This window comes from Rhineura floridana, chromosome 4, assembly GCF_030035675.1.
Source record: "Rhineura floridana isolate rRhiFlo1 chromosome 4, rRhiFlo1.hap2, whole genome shotgun sequence".
NCBI lineage: Eukaryota > Metazoa > Chordata > Lepidosauria > Squamata > Rhineuridae > Rhineura > Rhineura floridana.
In genome coordinates this window covers 167,821,299-167,833,846 of record NC_084483.1, presented here as the reverse complement: position 1 = coordinate 167,833,846, position 12,548 = coordinate 167,821,299, and the positions used below count along the sequence as shown (strand labels likewise).

The window sequence follows — 12,548 nt, the reverse complement described above, 5'->3', positions numbered from 1 at the left end:
CTAATATTGTTGCTGTTGGCGTACTTACTTGGAAACAATCTCTGCTGGACCCAATGGGATTACCTCTGAGTAAACATACATAGGATGCACGTGTACATTTTGATCACATGCAAATCAAAGGTCACCTATCTGGACTGATATAAACCCCAAATATATTTCCGGTTGGAAGAAATTCTGAAGCAAGTAGGTGCATTTGTGGTAAATCTCTTTTTGGTGAGGGCTCTTTGACGCACTGTATATTTTAACACATTTTTTAAAAAAGAAATCAGGATGTGTTGTTTTTACTGTACGTCATAAGAATCTCCCTTATACCGGCTGAGACCACTGATCGATCTGGCTGAGTACTGGTCTTATCAGCGGCTCTTCAGCGTTCCAGGCAAAAGTCTTTCCCAGAACGACCTGGGGAAACCGGAGAGTGAACCTGGGACCTTTTGTATGAAAATCAAGAGCTACCAGACGGGCCTTTCTGCCCTGATCGAGGAATTCAGAAAGGAGCGCACGAAACACAAATACTTAATCTCACTCTCCGCCTCCCCTGTTCATACTGAATTAGAAAAGGAGATGCCGCTTCTTGAAATGAGAGAGCGAAAAGCTGTAGCCCTTTAGCTGTTAGACTTCCAGCTCCCATCAGCTCCACCCACCATGGCCAATGGTCAGGGATGATGGGAGTTGTAGTCCAACAGCCCCAGAAAAGCACCGCGTCGGTTACCCCTAGCTAAAGAGGTCTCTCCCGCTCCCCGCATCCCTTCCTCTTCGAAGGGCCGTTCGGAGGAATTCGGATTGAATTTGAATTATGCCCTGCAGTCAGGAAGTTGTAGTGAAAAGGATCGGGAAGAAGAAAGGCAAGGCAGCCCTTCATTTGACATCTTTGTGCAGGGTGGAGCGATTACGGGCCATTATAAGGCAGCAGGCTTTTGAACGAGAGCCTTCTTCCTAGAGAGGGCGGGGGCTGGAGGGAGAGCGAGGGACCTCCGCCGGGACATCACTTGCTCCTCTGGGGGCTGTCCAACCTCGTTGGCAGGGGCGGAGGCGTGGCCCCCTTGCTTCTCCCCTCCTTTCTTTCTTGGCCACACCTCTGCTGCTCTGATTGGTCGCTTGCTGTCCAATCTACTGCCAGAAGACGTTTTTGCTCTTTACACTGTGTTGAAAGAAAAAAAAAGTTTGAGAAGTGGCTGTTGCAGAACGATGTGGGCGGGTGGATAGTTTTCATTTCCCCCCTCCTCTTCCTCCTCCTCCTCCTCCTCCTTACAGAGAGGGGAGTTTCTGGTGTGGTGGTGTCTCTTCTTTTCTTTTTTTTAGTTGTTGTTATTTTGTTTGACGTGCCTGTCTTTCCCAGCGGCTGGCTTGAGAGCGCTGCGTGGCCTTCTTTCGCCTCCGGTGATGCGCCCAGGCCAAGAGGCATTTTTGCACTGAACGTCTCCAGACTCGGCTGGCTGAGGGAAAGAAAGGCAGCGATTAAGCGGCTGGCTGGCTGGCTGACGGACGATCGCCGCCTGCCTCGGGTTGCACGAAATAGCCACAAAGTCTCCGGCCCCAGAAGGAGCCGAGGGGTCGTCCTCAGGACCAGCAGGATGTACACGGCCGGACTGGCCCCCTTTTATGCTTCCAACTTCAGTCTGTGGTCAGCGGCGTATTGTACCCAGTCAGGGCCGGGCGCTGGCGGCTGCTTCCCGCTGGATCCCTCGGGGCTCAAGAAACCTTCTTTCTGCATCGCGGACATTTTGCACGCCGCCGCCGCCGGGGAGGCGGCATCGGTGGACGGCCTGCCCGGAGCTGCCTCTGCCAACCTGGCCCCCCACTTAGGGACAGTCCATGCCCACTCGCAGTTCCACACTGCGGCATCCCCGCTCAGGCCCACCCCCATGGTGGCTCCGGACACTCCTGTCGCCTTCCCCTCCAGGCTCTCTCCCCTCTCGGCTACTTTTCATCACCCACACCCCCAGCACCATCGCTCTCCCACCGGAGGATCCAGTGGAGGCGCACCAACCGCGGGCAGGGGCCAAAACCATCAGACCCATCCCGGCTTGGCTGCCGCACCCTCCAGTAAAGACTTGAAATTTGGGATTGATCGCATATTATCTGCGGAGTTTGACCCGAAACTCAAGGAAAGCAACACGCTGAGAGGTAGAGAAAAGGCCGAGGTGGCTTTTTGAAAACTCCCCCTTCCTCCCTCCCCCTGTGGTGAATGTAAGCGGTCGCGTTAACTTTGCTCTTGAAACAGGAAAGGGCTATGTGTGTGGATTGATAGGGAATCCTCATTCATTCCAGTGGACCTTGAGCAGAATTTCTCAGCCGATCGTGCTTATAGCTCTATCTGTCTCGTGTGTATATATGTAATGTATATATGTATGACTGTATAGATAGGTAGGCAGGCAGCTAGACAAGCCCCACTAATTTCGGAACGAACTGGAGTCTGAATCATGGAATTATATGTCTGGAACTATACAATTATATAATGGAATTATACATACTTCCATAATTCAAAATCCCAGAAGATCCATGTCCTAGGAAAACGACAGTCCTTTGCACAGTTCAGCTGCTGAAATGTTAGGTCCCCGGGAGAAGGACGGTGTTCGGTACACTGGCAAGGAGAGCGCTATTGCGCCCATGTGCTGCTCGTGGGCTTTCCATGGGCATCTGGTTGGGCCCCTGTGAGATCTGCTGCAGTAGATGGGCCTTTGCTGTGATCCAGCAGGGCTCCTCTCAGGAGAAGGGGGAATTTTTGCTAGCCTTACCAGTTCATGGCTAGGTACCACCCAGATCCTCTAATGACATTAGATGAAACATACATTTCGCGGCGCACTCGACGCTGCTTTTAAAAGCAGACTTCATCTTAAGGTGGGGGAAGGAACCCAACGCTGTCATATTTATGTTGTTGCTCAACTGGGCGCCTGGTTGAGCAATCGGATTGCCTAAAAGTTTCAGCAATCAGCAGAAGACAGCTCAGGCCAGCGTATTTACTTGGAAGTAAGTCCCGTGGATGTCGACACTGCCGTTCAGGCGTGCTAGAGCTCCCTTGCTTTTCAAATCAGTGCGACTCAGTCGTTGACATATTCCAGGCCTCTTATCCGATCCGAACGAGCTAAGCCTTGGCACTGGCCTTCCGGGTGATGGGGGTCCGGGAGCAGACCCTGGGGGACATATTCACCCCAGTTATTGCCAACTATAGCATGCAGACACTGGATGGAAATAATATCCCATGGCAGCCAGTGCTAAATATTCCCATGGATGCTAACAAATCCACACTGTACTCAAGGTGGCTTTACTTCTTCATTTAGTAAATGCGTCAACGCTTTAATTCTGAGGGTAGCTTAACCTCCTTTTCCCCTCCAAAATGATTTTTTTTTTTCTGTCGAAAGTTCGTTAGTCCCTTCTGAGGTAAATTCAAGACTGTCGGGTGAAGAGTGTGCGGAATCAGAGAATGACACTTCAGTCCAGACATGTCAGTTGTTATAAAATTAACTGTCTTTTTGCCCTGAGTTCGGGATGCGAAATACAGAGAGTAAACATAACTTTTTTAATTGGGGGGGGCGGCTGGGGAAAAGTCTGTGATTTCACTCTAAAGCTTCTCTGTTCCCAAATATTGTTGGTGTGCAATCTCCGCCCCGACCGCCAACCCCAAATCCTTCTTTGCTTCTCTCTCTCCCCTCCTCCTGCCATCGCTCATCCCTAAATCTCTGCGAATGGGGAGGATCGATCACGCCGAAGAGCTTTACTGGGGAAGGTAATTGCCATCAAGCCTGTAGCTGGTGAGGCTACAAGGCAAAATTTAGAAACCCTCTCCAGACTTCAGCGGGGATCACCCCCACAGCAAAGGGGGGGGGAGAGAGAGATTGCAACCTGTCCTGAGCAACAGACAAAAACAAAATCCACCGCCCGCATTCTCAGCCTGTCCAGGTTTACCCGGAAGAGGAGTCCCACTGATTTCAACGGGACTGACTCCCAAGTAATTGTGCGAAGGATTTTCCAGCCTAAAGTCGAAGTTCTATTGAAATGAGGTGTAGGGCAGGCCTCCAAGTAAAACAAACAAAGGAACAGACAAAATAAATGAAGATCTTAACAGGCCGTGGGGGTTTCAGTAGGCTGAGGGAGAGGGCAGCTTAAGGCCGGGACCCCCGCGTACTTACTCGGGAGTAAATCCGACTGAACGACATGGGGCTCCTTCTGGGTGCCATTGTCATCAGCACCACCTCTGTGTCCAACTCTATGACATATATTAATAATCCCACCAGGTTTTGCCCTCAGAGTTGCAGTCTACATCTCCCTCTGTCCAGTATCTATAGCTATGGAAGGGCTCAAAGCTGCGGGGCCGTCAGGGTAGGACTTGGGGGCGGGAGCCGCCCCCCCAGCTAATGAGCAGGAGGGTCCCCAAATGCAAGCAGGGCTGGCTTCCCAGAGAGGGAAGTGTTGCGCTTGGCCAGGGGTCATCAGGAGGGAGTCTCCCCAGAAGACCATTAAGGTCCAGAGTCGGAACTGCCTTCGCCGCACCACTGTTCCCCGTCGCTTCGGGAGGTGGACTTTTTTCTCGCTGCTTGCCTACTGTAACCGAGCTCTCCTTGTTCCTGTGCCCACAGATCTGACCTCCTTATTAACCACCAGCCGCCCAACGGGGGTTCACATCCCCGTCTTTCAGCCGCCGGCCGCCGGCCAGTTCTTCGCGTCTCTAGAACCCATTAACGAGGCCTCTGGGGTCCTGGGGCCTTTAAACACAACCCCAAGGAATTCCGTGCAACACCAGTTTCAAGACACTTTTCCAGGTACAAACCCGCCCTTGCTTTAGAACCGCCCCTCTTCCGCCCCAGTCGGCGCGTCCCTCTTTCGCTCTTTGCTCCCGCGAGCGCAGGCCTAGGCGCGCCGATCGGGGAGGAAGGGCCGCGGGAGCCAGTTACTTCCGAGTAAACCGGCAGAGGGCTCGCGGTTGCTTGGCTAGGCCCCGCAGCGCCTGATCCTAACCACGCCAGTGGCTTCAACGGAACTAACTTCCAAGCGCAGGTTCTGTAGGATCGCGATATGGGCGCCCTTGCGAGTTTTCGGTGAGGGGATGGTCGCGAGCGTCGGTGGGTATAGGATCAGCGTGTTGTGGAAAAAAAAAAGACAAACGGACAGTCCTGGAACCTGATCGTGTGTGGGGCTGGAGAGAGTTTGGGCCCCTAAAAGGCATCCACGCCTGGCTGGGCTGCTTACACCGCAAGGCGGTGGAGCGGACGTCGGGGAAGTGAAGAGTTAACAGGTAGCTCACCTTCAGTGAAGGGGAAGGGAGGGCAGGGGGCACCTCAAATAGATCTGACCTCCGACAGGTCAGCGTATCAAGAAAGAAAAGAAAAAAGGCCTAATTCTGCCTTTCCCAGTTGTTGGGTCCCCAGATGTTGCTGGACTTCCCCTCCCATCAGCCCCAGCCAGCATGGCCAAGGGTCAGAACTATGGGAACTGTAGTCCTGCAACATCTGGGGACTCAAAGGTTGGGAAAGGCCGCCTAATTCATGAAACAAATTAAAAAGCTACGCTGGCATGGGTGTGTGTGCGCGCTTTGAAATAAATCAAGAGCAAACCATAAGCGTTATCTTGCCAAAAAACCCAAAGCGTGAAGCGTATTGTTAGGACTTCCCCTGAGAGATCACTGGGCCTACCATGAGCACCCGGATCCCGACGACGTGAAGCGTCAAGGCTTCCGTCGCCTTCAGGCTTCGGCCTTTGCTTCGCCGGGGAGCTGCCTCCGCCCGGACATTCAATTCGTCTCTCGCTTTTGTGTCTTCTGCAACCCTCCAGGTCCTTACGCGGTGCTCACGAAAGACACGCTGCCTCAGACCTACAAACGGAAGCGGTCCTGGTCCCGAGCGGTTTTTTCCAATCTGCAAAGGAAAGGGCTGGAGAAGCGCTTTGAAATCCAGAAATACGTCACCAAGCCGGACAGAAAACAGCTGGCAGCCATGTTAGGACTCACGGACGCTCAAGTAAGCGCGGCGGGGTTTGATCCCTGTTTGGCCAGCCCCCGGTGGCCCCCAAATCCCGATCCACAAGTCTAACTAAGAAGACATTTCCACTTGGATTTCAGTAGGGCAGGCCGTCTTAAATTATTATTATTATTATTATTATTATTATTTGACTTGCTAAAAGTACGGAGGAGTCTTATGCCACCTTAAAAACTGTTTTATTGGGGCATAAATTTTCCTGAACTAAGACCCACGCAATAAAGCGGAGTCTCCTCCACTAAGGCTGCAACCCATTGTATCTTTAGGATTGCCCAGTAAAACGTGTGGCACCATAGCTGCCCGATCCTATGCATGGTAGCCTCGAGGCAAGTCCCACTGAACTGAATGAATCTCTTAGCCTTACAACTTGCCATACAAAGTGTGTGTGTCTGCTTAAACAAAAGCGCAGGTTACCTCCCCGGAATTTACAAGCTAAGGCTGCAATCCTGTGCACGCTTAATCGAGAGTTAGCCCCATTTGCGCTCAGTGGCGCTTACCGCCGAGGAAATCTGCATAGGATTGGGCTGCACTCTTTAAGGCTGGGCCTGCACGCAAGGGAGGGAATTAGACCACCCCGAGCAGCAGAAGGAGAGACGGCAGGAACTTGAACGGCAGCTTGCGCTCTCTCCCCCCGCCTCACACTTAATTTGTAAAATCTTGCAGTGCGAACATGAGATATTTTCGCATTGCTTCGTGCTTCGTAATGCAGCAAATGCACGTCGATTTACTCAAGCGAGCAGAGGGAACTAGGAGTAGAAGTTCACGCAAAGATTTATGTCCGTTGCACACCCGAAGAGTTTATTTTGGCTGCTAGGGGGAAATGCCAGCAAGAAAGGACGACATTGCCTGGGAAGGGAGATGAGGATCCGGGGCTACAGCCAGGAAGTGCAATCCTCGTAGGAAAGCAAAGGCAAGAGGCGGGGAGACGGTGGGATTTTTCGGGCTATTGAAAGGCTTCCCTCCCGTCCCCGCCCCGCAAGTGAGCAGTTCCAAAGAGTCAATGCCGGGTCGAGATCATTGCGGAAGGCTGCCTGGGCAAGGGTTAGCCTTCTCTGGTGGGGATGGAAAGACAAAATGCCGCTTGAGTGTGCAAGCTCTTACAGGCAGAAGAACCGGAACCCTTTGTCCTGGAGCGGAAAAAACGCGCATGCACCCCCTCCTCCAAAGGCTCTGTAGCAAATTCCGGCGGGACTCACGGATGGGATGTTTGGAAAGAGTTTTTCAGCTCTTTTTTATCGTCGGGGAAAATATTCTGGGTTCCAGCAATTTCAATTTATAGGAGGAATTTATATGCCCAATACAGAGATAATTATCTTTCTCTCCGGCAATAGAATCTGAATGGTAGTTATATTTGATAGTATCCAATTACAGAAAATAGGCTATATGTTTGTGTGGGGGTTTAGGATTAGGAAAATATATTTTAATCTCTCTCAAACACACGCAATTATAACATACAGTGAGAAAGTTACACGCAATTTTTTCACCCACGTCCACACTATCATTACTTTTTTTAGGATGGGATTGCCGGTATATAAACTGGTCCAGATCCAACTAAAGTTAGTTTTCAGATAACATTACTTTCAGGTAAACAGGGTACAGGTCGAACTGAAAGTGATGGGATAAATTAGTCTGCAATCCTCTGTGTGTGTGTGTATGTACTGCCTTCAAGTCAATTCTGACTTATGGTGACCTTACCAATAGGGTTTTCATGAGGCTGAGAGGCAGTGACTGGCCCAAGGTCACCCAGTAAGTTTCATGGCTATGTGGGGATTCGAATCCTGGTTTCCCAGGTCAACACCTTAACCACTACACCATCCTAGCTCCACGTATCTGACAGTAAGCCTCATTGAATTCAATAGGATTTCTGTGTAGACATGGTTATACTTTGCAGGATCAGGGGCATATAGCAGAGCTGCAATCCTATGCTTATTTTGCCTGGGAACATGCCTTACTGAACATGGCGGGACTTACTTTGGAGTAAATATACTGGTTTAGGCTTTATATATATAGTGGACCCTATCCAATGGTGAATTAGATGCGCTTAAACCCATAGTGACCTTAATTGTGCTTAAAACTCTGTGCAAAATTGTAGCCACTGAATACTAGAGGTATTCTATAACCACTAAATCTGTATATACCAAACACACAACATATAAATAAATAAAATGTAGCCTCTTCCAGCCTGCAGAACAAGCAGAAATAAAGGAGATATCTTGGGAGAGATCCAGCCAAAGTTAGGCCCTCTCAAGCCCCACTGATTTCACTGGGAGTGTTAATATATGTTCCCCAGTGCAGAAGTAAGATACTCCAGAGTTCCAGCTATCTATAGGGACTATCCTACTATCAGTCATGTATGACGCCTACACATGCATATGGTCTGCGCAACATATTTCTATTTTACACCATATGGTCAGTGCATCATATTTCTATTTTAGGGTCATTTGGCTGTGGGTGACTATAGGGCAGCCACAATGAAGCCAACAACTTCGAACTTCAAAATATCACTTTTTTCGTGAATGGTTGGTCGTTCTCTGTGGGCCCTGTATTCATTCATCTATACACGTTTATCCAACATTAGTCATATTTAGCGTGGACCACTTGAAATGAATGGGCATGAGTGACTTAGGTTTACTAAATCCATCGGGTCGACTCTGAATATAATTTAGTTGGATACAAGCCTTTGTTCCAGTAGACAGGCTCTTTCCCCCCCCCCCTTTAAATGGAAGTTTCTTCATTCTATATGCTCAACCCTGGTAGGAAACTACAAAGAAAAATCTCAATGGGGATTTCCCGCTAGTTGTCAGGACACCCTACCCCCCTCATCAACCCTCCGATCCTGGACCTATTTTCCTTTGAAGGTAGGTCCCCCTGATTTCAACAAGCGTCCAGGAGGCCGCAGGGAGGAGATCACTAAGTAAAGAGTAACCCTTTTCAGCCTGCAATCCCCTGCGCCCTTAACCTAGAAGTAAGTCCCATTGAGATCGGTATGACTTATTTCTGATTAAACGTCAGTAGGATCCCAATGTTACACATCCTGTATTTTTAAAGGAACAATTCTATGTTTTACTATAGACTCTCTATATCGTGCATATTAAAGACTGCCTTAAAGTTTCCTGAGAGCCTCTTGGGAAAAATCAAGGCGACAACGGGATATATGGTCATTTGTCTCCCTTATATCGATCTTTTTGTAAGAACTACTTTAAATTACACACAGGACTGTAATATTACCGTACTGGGTGTAATTTCTAGTTGTTTCAAAAGATCGAAATAAGGGACCCCTGGGCCATAAGAAATCTTTCCTTCTCTTTTGAAAGTACTTCCTGTCCTTGCCAATTCATTTTTGTTAGAAAGCTGAAAATATGCGTTGGCCTCTCTCCCGCTCTGCATCGGTTCCAGATTTTTCCTAGTAAATCCAAATCTTCCGGTCCTGTTATTTCTGCATAAATTTAGGATTTGCCAGATCTATCCAACACCACGGAATGAAGTCCTCCTGATTCCTATGGTTGCGGGAATTATTGGGGTGAGGAACGGAGGTGGTACTAATATAGCGACTAATGGTTAGAGCAAGGAGGTTCTGGAAGAGTGTACACTGATACTTTGCACTGAAGGAAAGCGGTGAGGAGGCGGGCTATAGTTGCTGTACCCTCCGCGGCCAGCACACGTTGGGTATATTTCATACAATTTAGGCGCTTTTATTTATTTGATAGCCAAATATTTCCTCTGCTCTCAAAAGATCTAGGAAGTTACGTTCTAAAAGTAAATAAAGGAAAACTCACACAATATTCCATTATATTTTCAGAATCTTCCCTACGCCCATGAGGACTAGAATGTTTTGTTCTTTTGAAATACGAATGCTTAAATTGCTTCTTTTCTGTTGCTGTGCTAGGGTGTAGGCTGGAAGTGAGAGTTCACGGTAACCTCCAGCTGAGTGGGGGAAATCCCAGTCTAGCCTCAGCCCCCACCTGATGCCCTGCGGGCCTCTGCTCTGTGTCCCCTTTCAGGTGAAAGTCTGGTTCCAGAACCGGCGCATGAAGTGGAGGCACTCAAAGGAGGCGCAGGCACAGAAGGACAAAGAGAAGGAGCCAGCGGAGAAGGCGGCAGGGGGCGCTGTGCCGACAGTCGAGGGCGAGACTGAGCGCAGCCCGAGCCGCTCCGAAGGCGAGAGCGAAAGCAGCGAGGCCGAATCCCTGGATCTGGAACCCGGAAGCGATGCGGAACGGACTGAGGCAGGAGCCGCCGTCGACCAGCCTTTGCAGCGGCACAGCCCGGAGCTACACCACCCAGTCGGATCGGAGACTACAGTTCACCCCGTGGCGCCTTCGGCTCCCACGGGCCTGGACCAAGGCAGAGAGCTTCTGCGACGCCCCGAGCCCTCGTTTTGCCTGCGGGACTCTCCGTGACTGCCTTCTCTAGGAGGACTAGCTGGCTGGGAAGCCACCAGAAGCCAAAGTCCCAAGTGATCTCTCCTCCCTCCCCAACTGGGAACTGGGGCATAGTAACATCTCCCTAACTGCTGTCGGGTGTGGCGTAACACTAACCCCTAAGAGATATGTTATTTTCGAGGTAAACTACCTCTTAACTGCTGGATTTGTGGTACCAACCTCTGCTACAGGTGGGGAGATCAGAGGTTTCTCTAACTATGCAGAATGTCATCCTCCAGCAGTGAGTGGGGAGAGGGTGCCCCCAGGCAGCTCAAGAGTGTCAGGACCCATTTAGGAAGGGGACGCGCCGAATTAGCTCTGGGAAGCCGTCTCCTACAAGTTCCTGGCCGGGAGCCTTCCTAGGCCGAGGAATTCGCAGACCACCTCTTCATCCTGTTTCTAATTCCTCCAGCCCCCGATCCACCCAGGTCCTCCCCCTCCCCCATTCACAATGTGAAGTATTTTACCAACCCCACCCAGCCCGACCCCTTGCCAAATGTGTTGCTTTGTATAATCTGGCCAAGAAATACTGCACTGAAAAAAGAAAAGAACGTAGACTGTAAATAAATTGTTTGTTAAATTGGTTATGTCTGTTTTTGTTGCTAGAGAGAGCAGTCTAGCTGGGATGGTCCACTTTGCGAAGGGCAATCGGGATTCACGTAAGGAGACAAATCTCCTCCCTTCCTCCGCAGTTGTCCCTCCAGATGTTGCTGGGCCTCAGCTTCCATCAGTCCCAGCCATCACGGCCAATGGTCAGGGATGATGGGAGTTGTAGTCCAGAAACATCTAGAGAGCCGCAGGTCTGTCAACTGCTCTATAAACTTACCTCTTTTCCTCGACGCTCAAAAGCGGGAACAAAACAGCCTCATTTCCCACATACGATGACTGATTTTTAAAATGACTATAGGGCGAAATTTGTGAAAGCCACAGCTGGCAAACTTGTAGGTTTACTTCTTCACGTTTCTAAACGTTCAGTAAATTGTAGGTTATCTCACGCTGCAGAGAGGGTGCCCTTTTCTGTTTAGTATCTCCAAGAAAAGGAATGGTTTGGCAATGAGCGATTGCATTTAAATACAGCCGCGCGATTAAAAAGCCAAATGATTAATCAGCTCAAATGTCTTTAATTGATTGACAGCTCCGTTTCGAGCAGATATGGATGATTGGGTTGTAAGCTGCCATATTAACAAACGGTTTGATAAGTAGTATTTCCTTAGTTCATACTAGACAAGGAAACTTCCCTATAGTATCCTAAGCAACCGGATCCCAAGCATGTGTATTTGGAAGCTGGGGTGCAGTCTGAACATCACTTACCTGGGAGTAAGCTTTATTGAATTCAATAGCACTTACTTTTGAGTAGGCATGGTTGGATTGTACTATGAGTCCTGCTGTGTTTAATGTGCTTTCCGTGTAGGTGAAGGCACATGAAACTTTAGGCTGCACACTTATTCGGGAGTAAGTCCCACTGAACACCGTGGGACTCACCTCTGAATTCACAAGAGTGGGCTCCAGTTCCCTTGAACTCAGTGGAAGTAGTCTTGGAATAAGAGTGCTTAGATCGCGTCCGAGGTATAAGGCTTCAGCTTCTAAATAAGGCGCCCAAGCTTTTTTTCTTTTTTTTTTTTTTCAATAATTTTTATTCAGATTTTCATGCCCAAGCTTTTTTTCTTAAACAGTAACGCTCTTAGATTACAACCAAATGGGGAAAATTAATCTCAAAAATAGGCTGGGGAGGGGAACACTCCAAGGAAATTAGAATTACAGATGAATCATTGACTGGAAATTAAAATACGGCTGCAGTCCTCAATGTGAATATTACCCACGGGGAAAAACAACAGGACTTACTTCAGAAATAATATTTAGGATGGGACCTTTCATGTTAAATTTCACTTTCAGAAATCAAGAGCTGGGACAATGCCCTCAGCAGCATCCCCCGCACTTTGCCTTTCCTCTATGAATGTGTGTCTATATTTATACTTATAGTTATCCCTATACTTTATTTATTTATTTATTTATTAAATTTCTGTCCTGCCCTTCCTCCCAGAAGGAGTCCAGGGTGGCAAACCAAACCCTAAACACACTCTGAAACATCTTAAAAACAGACTTTAAAACATATTAAAACAAAGCATCTTTTTAAAAAAAGCTTTAAAAACATCTTAAA

At 48.9% G+C, this 12,548-nt stretch overlaps 1 protein-coding gene across 2 annotated transcripts; it reads left to right on the top strand.

Annotated features, from left to right (window-relative positions):
• Positions 1 to 1,192: 1,192 nt before the first annotated feature.
• HLX (H2.0 like homeobox) lies at positions 1,193 to 11,438 on the top strand. Of its 2 annotated transcripts, XM_061625146.1 has the most exons (4): positions 1,193 to 2,124; positions 4,575 to 4,757; positions 5,767 to 5,951; positions 9,971 to 11,438. In XM_061625146.1, the coding sequence occupies exons 1-4, from the start codon at positions 1,572 to 1,574 to the stop codon at positions 10,367 to 10,369; spliced, it is 1,320 nt and encodes a 439-aa protein (XP_061481130.1). In that variant the 5' UTR covers positions 1,193 to 1,571; the 3' UTR covers positions 10,370 to 11,438. The 2 variants fall into 2 exon arrangements, with proteins under 2 accessions (XP_061481130.1, XP_061481131.1); XM_061625147.1 differs by lacking the exon at positions 4,575 to 4,757 and having other exon boundaries at positions 1,194 to 2,124; positions 9,971 to 11,437.
• Positions 11,439 to 12,548: the final 1,110 nt, after the last annotated feature.